Source organism: Micropterus dolomieu, linkage group LG20 (genome assembly GCF_021292245.1).
Source record: "Micropterus dolomieu isolate WLL.071019.BEF.003 ecotype Adirondacks linkage group LG20, ASM2129224v1, whole genome shotgun sequence".
Lineage (NCBI taxonomy): Eukaryota > Metazoa > Chordata > Actinopteri > Centrarchiformes > Centrarchidae > Micropterus > Micropterus dolomieu.
In genome coordinates, this window is record NC_060169.1 from 8,183,007 (window position 1) to 8,199,495 (window position 16,489).

Consider the following 16,489-nt stretch of genomic DNA (forward strand, 5'->3'; position numbering starts at 1 on the left):
TGTGATATTGTAGGATGATTGCTAGTTTTATTCTGTGTCAAGACACGGAAAAGCTACTTTTCATTTACCCCAATTTTATATTTAGTGGTGAAGGGAGTTACAGATACAGACATGCAAATAAAAAATAACAACAAAAAATTACTATAATAATATAATACTAATAAAATAATCACAATATTATAACTTTTATTCTAGGCTAATATAAATTGGAGAGGTTTGGGATAAGTTACCATTGGCTCTCCGGGGTCCCATAGAAACGGTGATGTACCGGCGGAGGGGCCGGGTCTTCCTGCAACAGCTGAGGCGGATCTGCAGCTTGATTGCGGCTCACAGCGGACTCCCAACATAATTGATGACCTAATTGAAAAGCAGGAGGAGGAGGAGGAGGTGTATGAGGAAGGGGGGCGCGCTCACTCGCGGACAGGAGGAGAGAGAGAGAGAGAGAGAGAGAGAGAGAGAGAGAGAGAGACGCGCGCCAATGAGAAAAGTTTACTTGTTCTTCCTCCGCACAATCCCACAGTTGAGGGCGTTGATGTGAGCGCAGAGGCTTTCTGTTTTTTACGCGCACTTCTTTCCCCCCATCTTTCACCTTCACACACGGAGCACAAATCCACCTACTCACCTTTAGTTTAGCGCGTGTCTGTGTTTCTTTTCTTTAATTTTCCTCCCTTTTATGAATGATTCTCTCTCGCAATACTACTTCTCCTTCTAAAATATCATCGGATACCTCGTCGTCCTCGTCTGCACGACCTCACCTCGGCACATCTTCTCTCATCAAGTTAAGACGCCACCAGGACTTTCACTGCAGCTTCAGACGCACTTGGGGGAAATATCACTCCACGAAGAAAGACTTGATACTTACTGCAGCTGCAGCCGCAGAGGCGACCGTCAAAATGAGTCTAAAAGCTGACACGGAGCCGAATAACAACGTTTCCATCGAAGAGGAGGTGAGTTTTGCAGAAGTTGTATTCTGCTTCTGCACCGGACTTTCGCCCGGTTGCGTTCATGTTCAATGTCCGTCAATAAAATTTAAAATGTTTCCGGCCTTTAATTGAGACTTGCTTGCAAGTTGTGTTGGGTGAAACACCGTTTAGCTTTTTGGCTTTCCATTTAAGTCCTGAAGTTTAAGACGAAGGTGCGATTTAAAGGGACAAAACCACTTCGACTGGAGTATCACAGTGTGCACATTTGACTGATAGATTAGGAATATCTTCCAAAATGTCACTTCAACATGCATTTCTTTAAAGTTTGCAGTGACTTTTTTTTATTATTTTTTTACAGAATAAAACGTGTTTCACCAGGTGTGATAATTAACAAAATAACTAACTAGTAAAATTAACCGATTAAGCTGTCGACAGTGTTTCTTCTAAATAAAATATTGAAGACTCACTTGTGGTATTTGCTTAAAACACTGCTACACTGGGACCGAGGCCCATAGCCTGCTGAGAAAAGGGTCATGAGGCTTTTTGTTAGCTTAATAAAAACAGTAGTCTAGATATCTAGTTAAAATTAAAAAAACAAACAAATGCGGACCGTCTGGAAGGGAAAAAGACTGTCTTATAAATTAATTTCTAGAGTGTCCCCTAATTTTCAAAACTCGTAAATTTTTTTCAGCATCCCCACTTCATTGCGGGACATGAGCTGTTTGGCTGTTGAGCCAAACAATTTAAGATGCGTCAGAGGTTTCATAATCAAAACTTCAATTTGTGAAGAAGCTCCAGGTCATCATGAAACTGAAACCTAAACTGTTACATGACATCCTTTTATATACAGTTTTAGGTCTAAATAAATTTTAAAAATCGTATAAAACCAGTTATATTTAAATCAACTTCATTCATTGAATTTTCTCTGATCCATGTTGCGTTTTCACAGCTGTCACTCTTCAGCTCTGTGTGGCCAGCTATATTTCCTCTTAATGACTCCTTATGGAGAGACACTGAGGGGAGCGCTGGGTCTTTTGTTGGTCATCCTTTGTTCCCATTGTCTTAAACTAAGCCACATGTGGCCACTTGAGATTACTACTTATCCTAACTTGCTCTTTTGTTTTCCTTGTAATTAAGGGTAAAGAGAAAGCAAGGCCAGACATTTATTTAAGTCAAAAGTCTTATACCTGTTAAATACATGTCAGTCATCAATAGTTCTTCAATTTGCTTCTTTATATATAACTGATTTTATTAAACAGTGTACATAGACTTCACCAGAGCTTCAGGTTTGTACACTCAGTGTACACACGGTCAACAAGAAGCCTGTGCACAAAATAAAATATCTAGAGTTTGTGTCTAGCTTAGACAGCCTTCAACTGCTGTATGTACTGACTTGTAAAGGGCTGAGAATTGCTGCTGTGTGGCACCTGAAAAATGCTGGAGGGCCGGCAGGGTTGGGGCCGCGGGTCAGAGGAAGGAAATGGTGTCACACTGTGCTCTGTTGTCCAGTGCTGTTCGTCTGGCAGCCCCATTGTACCGAGGGCCTCCCCACCGGCTGGGAACTAATGGGCCTCGCACTACATGGGTTATTTCCTCAGCCACATTGGACTGTACACAGCATTGGTTGTCAATATCTTGACAGGGCAAGTCCAGGTGTCCTTGAAGGGGACCCTAGCAGGATGAAGACTAATGTTCACAGTTTAGCTAGTTACATGTAGGAGGAATGACAGGATGTATAAACTTCACTGTTGCTCATTCATATACAGTTCAGATCTGTTAGTGAGGCAGATATTCAATGTGAGTGGATTATTATGGAACCCGTTTTATCAAGATGTCTGTGTGGGTCTTGACAAGGACTTAAAGCAGTAGTTTCCAACCTGAGGGTCAGGACCCAGCCAAAGGTTCACTTGATAAATCTGAGGGGTCGCAAGAGTAAAGAAACATTTATAATATTCTAAAATTTGCTTTATTAATGGCTAGATAATTTTACCTCTTCAGTCCTGTACTTATTCAAATAAAACAATCCTTGGAGTTTTGAAAATTTCTACTGTAAATCGATCCATATGTATGTTTATGAAGGAGGAATGAGATGTTGGGACCACAGCCAAGCACTTGTTTTGTGCAGCTCAGTTCTTATCCCACATGCTGCTCTTTCTAGAGAATGATAACAGGACACCAAATACAAAACATAGTAAATGGTCACTTCCAACTGACCAATACAGTTTTGCTTTTTGTTTGCAGGTACGAACACTGTTTGTCAGTGGACTACCAGTCGATATCAAACCACGGGAACTTTACCTTCTCTTCAGACCTTTTAAGGTAAGATGCAACATGACTTATAGAAATGGAATAGACTTGACTTCACAACCTTCTTAAAAATAAAGACAAGGTAGCTGTGTGCCAGGTGCTGGAAAACAGTAATGGAAAGTGTTTCTAAAATGATTAGCGGCACACAGATGAAGCCGTTTAAAATTTCTATTAAAGTATATGCAATACTTAACCACTTTTCATGATGCAGTAATATTACACGGTGCTCCTTGTTTGTAGTTACATCAAACAATCCCCTTGTTAATGGAAGTCCAGCTATTTGCATATATGGAAATGAGGCCACATCATTGTCCATTGCTCTGTTTTTTGACTGGACTCCAGTTCCATAAACACCCCTCCCACCCTTGTCCTAACTAACCAAATTGGAAGTGGTATCCCTTGCACATGGATGATCTTGTGGAATGTGTAAATGAGTAGCCCTTGCGATTGGCCAACCAGCCCTCGCCGTGACCCAGCTCGCCCACCATGTAGGGGCATTTTTATTTCCTCTTGTAACATTCAGAGATTGTGAAACCACTAAAACGTGTTGTTTTCTTAAGTCACTGTAACACTGCTTTTCTTGCCCTTTGCTTCTACAATAGGCGAACACAGCACTGTGTGTGCAAACACGGTTAAATCTGATTCTTTCAGGTTTGAGCCAAATCAAACCCTTTTTTATTCTTTACAAGGAAACTTTTTTAAATTGACTGTATTCTTCTTTTTCTACTCTGAACTACTGAAGCTAAATCTGGCTTGGATTGTTAAGGATTTATCACAGCTAGTGAAAGTTGTTTAATTTTCCATGGCTGTAGATCAGGAGAGATCCCGTCTATCAATACTCTGGTTAGGGGAAAATTCCCCTTTGTTTCTCAGGAATTTGCTCATGCTTCAACCAACCCTTGTGCTGTTTTTTAACTTAGTTTAAAACCAGTGGCTTTATCTGGAAGCCATGGTTAAACTAGTGCAAAAGAGAACCCTCACATATCTGATAACATGTGCTTTCCCCTTCAAACCAAACACTTTGTTTTATTTTTAGCTCTAAGGGTCAAAACAACTTATCAGTAGTGAAATCAGTGAAAGCTGCATTTTTGGAAATTTGCATGTTTCGCCTTATTTTATTGAACAAATGTAACACTCACAGAAGGATCCATAATGGCCTGCTCTTAAGCTCAAACTGACAGTGCACACAAAGCAGGTTCCTCTGATATAGGGAGAAGTGTTCATGCCTGACTTCCTGCATGTGACTCCAGGGTGGATAATTGGCTATCTTTCTTCCCCACAGGGTTATGAAGGGTCACTGATTAAGTTAACATCAAAACAGGTGAGACTCTTTCCATAAGTGAGAATTCTTTAATGCTAGACTACACTATTAAACACATTGCCAGGTAGCGTTGGCACTTGGTAATGTCAGCGTTGGGTCAGGGGGACGGCGGATGGATTATTCTTGCTTGTTGCTGATTTTATTGATGCAGGATGTTGTATCACAGCATGAATATTAAGATGCATAAATCAATGTGATATTTAACAAATGTAGGTTCTTACGTGTTAAGATGGTTCTCTATTGGTGTTGGTTGTCAGTGTGTTTCTTCCCCTTTGCCTTCCAGCCTGTCGGGTTTGTAACCTTTGACAGTCGCTCTGGAGCTGAAGCTGCGAAAAATGCACTAAATGTAAGCATTGCCTTGTTTTTATTTCTCGAGTGTGTTGCTGCCCCCCCCCCCTCCCCCTTTTAAGCAGTTTTTAAATGTTTATAAGATTTGTTCTAACCTTTGCTTAAACCTTCTTTAAAAATTGGGAGTTAAACATAATTCTTTTCCGATAAAACTTCTGAAAGCCAACCCATTTTGTCTTTTATAATTCAATGGCAGGGCCATTTTTGGAAAGAGGCCAGAATCCTGTAGCCTTACGGTAGTTTACTTTGACCTTGATACACATCCCTTAATCTGGTATAGCTTTCCTTATTTTGCATATCACTGCTTTACTGTAATACTTGTTCTATAGCCACATGTGTAGTGTTATTTGGACACATCTTCAGTAGTGTAACCTCCTTATTTTGTCACCCAGTAGCCCACATTGGCAGTATCTAACACTTCTCTCTCATAGCCTAGCCTTCCTTATGAGCATCACCTCTTAGACACACCAGCAGTCACACACACACAGACACACATACACCGAAATACTACTCACCTGCATGTGGGCACAACGCTTAGGGCACAAAAACACAAGCAGGGTCAAACCACGTAAAAGGAATTAAACTCAAAGTCTCGCCATCGGCCCTTTTCCTCGTCTCCCTCTCCTCCTGGCTCGTGCGACCGGGTGAACTCCCCCTCCAGTCGCCTGTGCTCTTGATTTTTGTCATGAGGAAAAAGAGATGCAAGCATGTTGAAATATTTCAGGAGTGTATCCTTCAGTCTGTCCCCTTTTTTTTTTTTTTGGAAGACATGAAAGCAGTATGTCCACAGTTGGACAGAACAGTACTTAGCGCAAGGGAAGCTTGAAGGATACATCATGAGTATTGAAACGTGGCTTTAGGAAAGGAGGCCATGAGAGACTACTGAGATACAGCCCCTCAAACTCAGCCCACCTCCCTTACTATACTATGTCCCCCTCCTCCCCTCCTTCGTCTCTCCCCCAGGGTATCCGTTTTGACCCCGAAAGTCCCCAGACCCTGCGCTTAGAGTTTGCTAAAGCCAACACGAAGATGGCAAAGAGTAAGCTGATGGCCACACCGAACCCCACAAATATCCACCCTGCTCTAGGAGCACACTTCATTGCACGGGACCCATGTAAGTTGTACGGCTGCACCACTCTAGGCTCTCTCATCCACTCTCACCTTGGCAAGCCAATACTCAATTACCCTTGTTACCCGTTTTAAATCTGTCTTAAGATATTGTGGCATTAAAGACAAATGGGAAGGGGTTAAACATTACCTAACAAAGGACTAACTCACCTCCACATGCATGTGTCATCTCGACTCTTAAGACAGCCGCTTTGCTTCTGTCCAGCTGGGAAATTCCACTCTAACGGGTTTAGTCAGCAGTTGTCTCTGCTCTCTTTGCCTAAAAACTTGCTGGATTGATTAGATTTGGACGGGTGATGGTTGACAACAGCGTTAAGCTGTATTCAGACCAGATTTTGACTGAAATTTACTTGTGTGGTGTGCAGGAGGACAGGAGATGGCATTGATAGGGTTGTAAACACAAACTGTGGGAGCTAGCAGGCTAAAAACAGCAGTTCACAAACCTCAAAATTATACTGCATAACATTTTACTGTCAGTAACCTATCTGTCCTTACACTCACTACAGCCCAACTGCATCCTTTCTTCTCTGCTGCATGTATTTCGTCATGCTGAATCAAGAACATAATATATCCTGAGAGGTCAGCTCCACCTGCTCTCATACTGACTGACGTGAAACCACGAGGCTTTCAATATCCGAATCAGGTTGAACTCAGTGAAGGGAATGAGGCGGGTCAATTTGCTACCAGAAGCAAATGTGTTGGAATAGAAATAATTGGAGGCAAAATCTGGTCTGACTGCAGCTTTTTAGGGTTGTAAAAGTTATTTATATATTAACAGTACAAGCTAATACAACAAAACAAATTATCACTGATCAGTAGAAAACTTACAAGCCACATGATGACACAAAGCAGTAACGGAACCCCTTTTTTTTAGCGTGTGTTAAAGTATATTTTCACTTAAAATTTTTAGCCGCTGTATTGACTGCTTAATTGATGCAAGCACTCACGTTCAAGGGTAGGTCAGTCAGATTTTTGTTTGCTCCCGCCCTGTACTTCCCCAGATGATCTGACAGGGGCAGCACTGATCCCAGCATCTCCGGATGCTTGGACTCCTTACCCCCTGTACACCACGGAGCTGACCCCAGGCCTCCCTCACGCAGCCTTCACTTACCCAGCAGCCGCTGCTGCTGCTGCAGCCCTCCACGCCCAGGTGAGGGACCAACCGGTGTGTGTTTCTCTTATCTTTTTTTTAGCATCATCCAGTTCACATTCAGCTCTGACAATCCAGGGAACCTTTTTTTTTATTTTTTATACACACAAAATGAATGCCTGCACCTAAGTACACCACTGATTATCAGACACGGCTGCTATTAAATGCATGATTTTTTTTTGTAAACTATGCAGTGTGCAGGTGTGTTTCATTTGGCTCAATTTGTCCATCACAGCTACAAAGAAGTTGATTCTTGAGGTAAGTCCTAAAACGTAACCAAATAAGATGGAGGATGCACCACTACAATTTCAAACTTGATAACATGGTGCACTAAAAGCAGAAGTTCAGATTATCGAAACATCCAGTGGTCCTGAGGCATTACAGTAACAGCATAATGCCAAATGTTGCTGAATCCAGCCAAGGTATCAAGTCTTGCTGTTGGCTGCACATTTCGCTACCAGTCTCAATATTATGAAACTGGGAGCTGAAGATAAAACCATGAATTGTAATAAAAATGAGTCATTTTGAAATGTCTGACTCCTGCTCTGCCATCAGTGGTAGTGATATAGTATGACAATACTGTATGTTTTAAATCCTCGGTTGTTGTCAGGTGTTCTTTTATGGGGGTTTTTTCTGTAAGTGGAGCTCTGTACTATCTTGTTGAGAGTGCTTGAGGATAAAGGGTTATCTTACTGATACCCATGTTTTGGTCCTCATTATGGACTAATGAAGTAGAATCACTTAAGGCTCAAACTTGTATTTTTCTTAAGATGGAGTTTGAGACAAAGTGCTAGGTTTGCGTTTAGAATGTAGCTGCATTAAGTGGTCACTTTAAGATTTTAATGCTGTTTTAGTCTGAAATCAATTTAAAACATTTTTCTTTCATGTTTGGATTGGCTTATTCATTTTAAACATTGTAATAAAAGTTCCACCGGGGAGAAATGCAGTCTAGCTAATCTCAGTCTAAATGCTACAGCAGCAGTGCAGCTACCTACAAGGTAGTGGGCAGGGCTGTTGGTAACAATAGCAATGGAAAACATTTCTCGTTGGGTCATTTAAAGTTCATTGTGATCTAACTTCCTACTGCAGTGAGAGCTACACGGCAAAGTAGGCAGCTATTACATAGGCCATTTTGTCGGGCACAAGAGGCAGAGGAATGTAAAGCATTTGCTTGGAGAAATTGTCAGACCTGATGGCCTTCTCCAGAGGTGCCAACTTACTGTCCACAGTCCTACTGGAACATAAGCTGACTGTGTAGCCATACAAGGGGGAAAGCCTTTTTAATTGCAATCTGATGAAAGATCCCTAAAATGCCTTTCAGTTCTTTTCCAACTGATTCTTGGCCTTGTTAGTTTGACTGTGACACAGCAGTGTAACATCAAGATTCTCTTAAACAACTGTTGATAACCTCCTGAGTATATTAAGCTGTTAGGTTCTGCAGCTGTGGCCTCTGTCCTGTTTTACACGGTGCAAGGCGTCTTTCTGTCACAGGTTTTAGTCACAGGTATGGAAAGGTAGAGGCATACCAGCTCCAACCCAGTGGAAATGTTTAACACATGGAGAGGTTCAGCTCTCCACATTTCCATGCCTGTTAATTACTTGAGAACTAATGTCCTCAGTGAGCAGCTACGTGACCCACATTCCCATGGCTTTCAGTGACCAGGGCTTAAAGTGACAGTCCTCCCAAACCTGCTTGTCGAAGTAAATTTTGTGTGTGAGTGTATGAAATCTGCAGAATTGAGGATTGAAGCCATGTTTTGGTCTGGTGTACGTGATTATGTTTGTGTTTCTTTAGATGCGCTGGTACCCTACTCCCTCTGAGACTTCCCAGCCTGGATGGAAGTCCCGGCAGTTTTGTTAGGTATTTAGTGAGTAACCTTTGCTCTGTGTTTTTTTTTGGTTTGTTTTTTTCCCCTCCTCAACATCTTGTAAGTGCTAACCTAAAATCATGCAAACAGAAACCAGTAACACAATGTTTGACTGAAAACTGCAAAATATGTCAATATAAATGAAAATACTGATTCAGTTTTTGATTTCAGACTTTTTCAACCTATCTCTGCATTCTGCAGACAGTCATTTGTTCCTACTAAAGACATAAATCTTTGAAAACAAGCAATTATTACTTTTTGCTTTCAATGCATATTTGGTGCGCTGAGTATTTATAGCAGCAGGACAGTGTATGTGGGATTGAGCTCATTTGTGTTAATAGTTTTTGGACAACAATGGAGGACTGGTATGGAGGAATAAGCTGACAAGCTTTGGATCCATTTAGTGTGGGTATTTTATTTTGGTATTTTCATGGGATTTATTGAAAAGAAAAATGCACTATCATGAGATTCATCTTTAGGCCAGTGATTTGCTGTATTTTTATAATGCAGTGTAATACAGCTGCTTCTGAAATTGCTTATTCCTCTGACAGACTTGTTTGAAAACTGATCTATTACACACATCTTTGAGTCACTGTCACTGGATGACATGTTCCTTACGATGAAGCTGGGCACTGTAGTTGAGTTAATTCTACATTCACCATCCTGCTGCCATGAAATACTTGAGCACTTCCAAATGTGTAATCTGCAGCTGAAGTTAGTCCCTACTATACTATAAACTCTATTTGTACCAGTCCCCTTTTTATTTAATAATTAAAGTCTTTAAGGAACAAATTGGCTTGGGCCAAGAGTCACTGACAGGCTAGAGAAGTATTGTGAGGCTAATGTTAACACTTTTATTTTTTTGTTTAAACTTCAAGTTTTTGTTTTTGAAATAAAGGCTTTGACATGTTTGGACTAAATCTTATCTTCCCTGTCGTCTTCAGGCCTCTGGAAACCAGACCTTTGTCCAGCTGAAGTGAGGTTTGCCAAGCTCTTCGTTAATTTAATCAGGTTTATTTAATGGACACATGTGCATTACTATAAACAAACAGTATTTATATCTCCTCCCGATTGTCTCTGGGGGGAGTCTGAGTTGAAACCATCTTGCTGTCGACAATCTGAGCTTATCCTTGGCAACTATTGCGGTACCATCTTAGCACTTCAAAAAAACCTCACGCAAACTCCATGGATAATTGCTGAGGAAAATTGATGAATTGAAGTTACCATTAAGCTAGTCTTTCCATGGATTACCGCTGCTCCTGGGAGGTTTAGAAGCGTTAAGAGTCATTGCATGTTAGTCTTTTTGGCATGAATTTAGAACGCAGAGTTCTTTGTATCCTAATTTTCTTAGTGTTTGTGTTGCCTCTTTACCTTGGCCTAGACAGCGAAGTGTTTTGTTTTCCTGTAGAACCTTGGTCTTACCTCTGTGAAAGCTAGGCTATTGTGTAAATGGCTTATCTCGCATGGACCTTGTGAATGCATCCCTACGTTCTGACAACCCCAGTCCCTATGATCATATCAATGTCTTTCATTATCTGAGCAAAGGAAAGTACAAATATTTTTGTACTTTTTGTGTAATGTATATTTATGCATTTTTGTGCAACTAAATAATGAACCTGTATAAGTTGGATGTTTAGTCGTCTCTTGTGTTTATGGTGTTACTTTTTGATCCTATAATCCTGTTTAATGTAGTTTTAAAGAAGAAAAAAGTGCAATTTGTTTAAAGGTGAAGTGGGTATCTGTCAAAAAATGGAAATATTCTGAACGTGGCTTGTGCCATTCTGCTAATATGAGATTGCTGTAAAACGATCTTTCAGAATGTGAAACTGGACTACAAACGTAAAAGGTTGCTTTTTTTGTGGGGCCATTTTGAAATGGGACGCAGGATTAGAGTGATGGAGGAATTTAGTTTGTGGTTTAGAACATGTTTGTCTTTGTATCTGCTGTGCATAAGATGTGTTAAAAAAAAAAAAAAGAAATTCCCATCTTATGAATAAAAGAAGTGAATGCATTTCTGTCTGGGCATCTGTTATTTCTTATGAGTCCGCAGCCAATCAAAGTTACCAAGCGCTCAGACATTGTATGCTAACGCTAAGACTTGAACTGTGGACATCAGATGTTGACATCAATAATTAATGCCAACTTTGCATTTGTAATGCACTATTGCATTAGTCTCTTTCCATCATGCGTGGAGCTGACCTCCCCCCTCATAAGATGGTAACATGCTCAGCTTAACCGGCCATGACTGCTCCTCGGGACTCTTAAGTGACTGTTCTCAATATGACCAGCTGCCTAATTTGTAGTCGTGACGGTGCCACTGGTTAACTGTAAATATTTGTCCATATTGTGCCGATTAAGTGGTGGTGTATGTACAAGATGGTATTGCGTGAGTTGCCTTTTATGGCATTTGCTGCAGTGGCACATTGATAATCAAGTCTCTGCGTTAGCATCCACTGAGTGACTCTTTTAATAAAAGAGCAAAATGGCACACTTAAGTCCTCGAGTAAATTTAGACTGCAGTGTTGGCATTGAACTTCAAGCTTTAATATCATGGTATTTGGCATTGAAATATTTGACCTCTGTATTTCACATTTTGGCCATTTTATCAAAAGTCAAGATTGTAAAATAGAACTAGTGCAAAAACTGACTGATCTGAAATGAATTAAAAAGCAAACATAGCTGTTTCTCAAAATGAAGACTTGCTGCTTATTGATTATAATGTGTGTGTATATATAGTATGTAGGAGTATATTTGAGTTTCAAATTTTCACTGAGACAAGACATTTAAAGACCTGAGAAACTGGACAATTTCACTATTGGACATTTTCTAAACTAGAAAAATCATCAGTTGCAGCCCTAAAGGGGACTATAATGCACCAATGGATGTTGAGTAAGTCTCAGAGAACTAATTATTTAAATGTAGAGCCTTAAAACTCAAATGAAGAACAGGCTGTTCAGAAGAAGCAAATCTCAAGAATCAGCCACTTGCCCTTCATGGGAAAACGGATCATTTAACAATATTTATCACTTTCACAGAGAATATTTGGATTGACATGAAATCAATAGAGTGTGAAGATGTGGATGCTACGGATTGGGAGGCAAAATATTTGCTTTTCTCTTGTTTTCATCTGCAGATCCAAGCTGTATGCCAGGATCTTCTATTACTGATTGTATTTATTTAGTTTGATCTCTCAGAAACCCCTAACTTGAAATTGTTAATAACCTTCAAGAAAGGTGCACTGAATGCCATGTTCTGTATGAAACAGAATTTCAATATACTATTTATAACTTTCATCTCATCAGGCTGCATGTGTGTCAGTGGTGGTTCAGGGATCAACATTTTCACTAAAACCGATTCTACTACAAAGTTAACACATTATTTAAGGGTTGAATATGTTGGCATTTCTGTATTTCTCAGTTTCCGTCTAAAGGGATGAATCCCTCAGTGTTTTAGAAATGGGGGAGGGAGGGCTCAAAATCAATATCTATAAGGGGAGCCCAGTGTAATATGCAATAAAATCTTAAACATCCACATACAGCTATGATTTGTACCTGCCCTTACAGCTTCAGAGAAATGTAGAAGACAAAAATGAAGCATTTACTTTCTTGCATTTCTTATATTTAAAACAAATACTTATGTCAGATACACTTTTATGTACATGTACTGTACAGACATACATATCTGTACAGCTCATATACTGTACATGAACATATCTGCTTTTTGTTTTGTCAGCCCTGAACAAACTGCTTCACTGGCACTGTTGTGTGCTGAATGTAGTCATTAATATTTTATATGTATTGTCTATATCTGTATGTTGCTGTGTGTACTGTATATTGTAGGTTTGTACTGGTTGTGAAAACAAATTTCTCTCTAAACAATCCATTGTGAACTTATCACAGTTGTGCTTCATGTCACTGTTAAAATTTGAAAAACAACACTGTATCTGTGCCACAAAGATTTTATATCATGTCAACTGTGAATTAATTGAATATGGATGGAAAAAAACAGCTTATTTTTGTCAAAAACAAAACAACAAGGCTCAATCAAGGAGGCCTGAAGGTTTTTTAATGCAGGACTTTGTTGCCCTCTACTGGCTTAACATCCATATGACCAGCAGGCATGAAGCAGCTGGAGAGTGGGGGGCAAAAAGAGCATCTACTGTGCACCTAAGTGTCTTTATGTCAGCTGTGCACTGAAAATGATATGGACTCACCTTTAGATGACCTTTTAACACTAGTAACATCACAAGAAGACTAAATGACAAAAACAGTTCAGACTTTTTCCCGTGCAGCCTTGCTCATATACACAAACATTCTGTTTCACATTTTTATTGCACATAATTCTAAAGGATCTAAAGCGACTCGATTTTAATATATACCATGGTATATATTTTCTTTCTAATTTGTAATCTATTTGCATTATTATAAGTGGAACCAGCAAGCTGTTATCAAACCACATTACACACTGTGGTGGGAAAAGTACGTTTAAATAAACATAACTGTATTTATTTACTGTTCATTTTATATATTTGTGTGCTCTTTGTCCTCTCTGAACTAATACTGCTGCTGCTGCATAAATGTACCCATGTGGATCAATATTTCTCCATCTTATCCAGTCTTAAATTCAGTTAGGTGACAGCTCTTGCCTCTGATTACATTCTCACAAAGCCTTTCTGTGAGTGTCATTTCTACTTGAAGCACAAACAAAGGTCATAACAGTCAATTAACTGGACAATTTAAACCCCTTCACAGTTTACCTACACCAATGTTAGGAGGGAAGATTATTTACTGTGTGTTATTTCATTTTAAAGTGAAAACACCACCATGACCATGTTTCTTCAATCAGTTGGTCAAAAGGCCACCTTTTGTGAATGGAAAACCCCCATCCATTTTAACCCTGTAGTATCTTTATAACTCATCATGGAGTGGAAGCCTAACCATGCTGTCTTCAGGAATAGAAACTTTACTTACTTACTTTACTTTTGCTCCACAGTATTATTTTTTTTATGCTGTACATATGTTATTTACATTTTTCACAACTAAATATTTTGTTTTTGTTACCATATTCATTCTGTATACCATGTTCTTCTGCTGCTTTTATGTTTTGAAGATAACTGAAGATAATTTTCTACTCTGTTGGACAATAAAGTTGTATTCTATTCTAACTATTTTTATAATACTAGTTTTGTGTGTGTGAAAGGTTCTAATTTACCATATTTCTTGTGGCTCTCAACTTGCAACATTTAAGGTGGCATCACAAAGAGAGACTCATACTGCCCCTAAGCTTACTGGGCCCTGGAAACATAGGAATGACCTTGTTGTGACCAGCTGTGGACCTGAAAGAAACAAGTAACCTTTGATCCAAATACAGGTCAAGCCAATGGTCAGTTGTCCTCACCAAGTAAAGCAGCTCCCACTTCCTGCCATTCATCACCAGGTGGGTCACAGACGTGTGGATGAAAATGTTCCTTTTGTAAGTTGTTATATGCTTCCAAGATTTGATGTAGGCTCTTTCTTTGTCTAATTGTAGTAGAACGATATGTTGTGATGTCTTGCAAAGGTCTGACATCATTTTGGTGCAGGTGTTGAGGACAATCCTAAACATTAGAGAAGTCTCTGTGAGGAAAAGTAAAAAAGCAGCACTTGCCCCTCCCTCTTTGCCACCACCGAGATGTCCTCGAGCAAAGCCCTGAACTGCTAAAGCAGAGCCGCTTAGTGGCCGTCAGATCAGATCGGGGTTGTACTGGGCAGCATCCAGTCTGATTATTACCTTTTATTTAATCAGGACGTCTTAAAGGTATGACGATCTCTCTTGCAAGACATGCCTGAGAACAGCAGAAACATGAACAGAGATAAGACACACAAAAGTAAAGTAGCAGTAACATTTAAGAAAATGTTTAAAATTTATGGAAATTGCCCCTTTTAGAATCATTTATTAGGTCATAATTATTGATGCATTCATTTCTATAATGCCTAGTTTAATCTATAATAATAAAGTTAAGTAGTTGATCTATTTTGTATTCATGATCTGAATCTGTAAAGTAAGTAAACTTGTCAAATAAATGTAGCAGAGTAAAACATACAATAGTTGCCTCTGAAATGTAGCGGAGTATAAAGAAGCAGAAAATGGAAAAACTCAAGTACAAGTACCTTAAAATTATAAAGTAGTTGAGTAAATGTACTTTGTTTCTTTCCACCACTGCCAGTCACACACAAGCACATGAAAACAGCATCAGAAACAATCTCAATCATCTCTGAAAAGGTCCAAAATTTTAAATTCATCCAATGGGATGGTGCAAAATACTGGGAGGCTGTCTTTCCAAGTTGAGTATTTGTGGGATATCAAAACTTAGCCAGTCCTGGGATTTGATCTCTTATGAGCAGTAGTTTTAAATTGAAATGTCATATATTGAGGCAGCTTAATACAAAGAATTCAATATTTATATCCTGTAATGAACTGCAGGGCACATTGGCAAACTATATCAAATTGTTTTCAAGTGAAATAAGCAGCATGAGAGAAATATATCTTCTTTTAAGTGAACTGAGTATCATCAAGGTACACCAAAACATTTTTATTTATTTAGTTTTGCTTTGTCATTATGTACTTTCATTTTTACACCTGCCTTTCTTCTATGTTGTGCATTTCTTTGTATTGCTTGTGTAACCCTTTGTTGCAACTGACAGTCAAAAAAAGACATGGACAGTCAAGGCTTATAACAACTTAACTATCTGTATTTAGCCTTGGTATATTCAAACAAGGTATTTCCATAGTAAGTGATCAGGGGGTTTTTGGAAAAGAAATCTAAACTCTCAGTGAAACTATATGAATAAATAAAGGTTTAAAAAAAATTCTACATATTACCTGTACTGAAATGACTCCATTAGAAATCACAATAATAATAATGATAATAATAAAAATAATAATAATAATGATAATAAAATATTGTCTATGTCTATATAGTCTATATTGTCTTATGGTCTAGAAAAACACAAGTTATTGATTGATTCTTTATTGATCTCTGAATGGACAGAAATAAGCATAAAATTAGCATATAAAATAAAACAAAAGACAAGGCAAGTAGTACACACATACAGTGTTGTAGTAGTGCAATTCTGTCTCAAGTGAAGTAACAATCTTATATTAGTATTTGTTTTAAATATTGTGGAGTATATCCCACATTGCACTAGGCAGAAACTATTTGGTTACTTTAAGTATTTCTTTCCATTATAACCTCTGATGATTTATGACTGCAGGCATCAACTTTAAAAGTACAAAATATATTTTGTCCATCCAGAAAATATTAAGAAAATAATTCAAATCATGTAGAAAGCTTCAATACTTAAATTGACCAGCTTCTATGCAGTTTCTATCTATCGACACGTGATTTTTTATTTTTGCGGTCTGTACTTTGATGTGGAGCACGTGAGCAGACCAAGGCCTTCGA

General features: G+C 38.9%; 1 protein-coding gene across 4 annotated transcripts; it reads left to right on the forward strand.

The window, feature by feature from the left end:
• The first annotated feature begins 494 nt into the window (after window positions 1-494).
• On the forward strand, window positions 495-11,056 carry LOC123958465 (RNA-binding protein, mRNA-processing factor 2a). 4 transcript variants are annotated; one of them, XM_046031789.1, is made up of 8 exons: window positions 495-947; window positions 3,165-3,242; window positions 4,513-4,551; window positions 4,835-4,897; window positions 5,863-6,013; window positions 7,029-7,192; window positions 8,973-9,045; window positions 9,990-11,056. In XM_046031789.1, exons 1-7 carry the CDS (start codon window positions 678-680, stop codon window positions 9,036-9,038), a joined length of 831 nt encoding a protein of 276 aa, XP_045887745.1. In that variant the 5' UTR covers window positions 495-677; the 3' UTR covers window positions 9,039-9,045; window positions 9,990-11,056. The 4 variants fall into 4 exon arrangements, with proteins under 4 accessions (XP_045887745.1, XP_045887744.1, XP_045887747.1 ...); XM_046031788.1 differs by having other exon boundaries at window positions 497-947; window positions 8,973-9,038; XM_046031791.1 differs by having other exon boundaries at window positions 498-947; window positions 7,029-7,177.
• The last annotated feature ends 5,433 nt before the right edge of the window (window positions 11,057-16,489 follow it).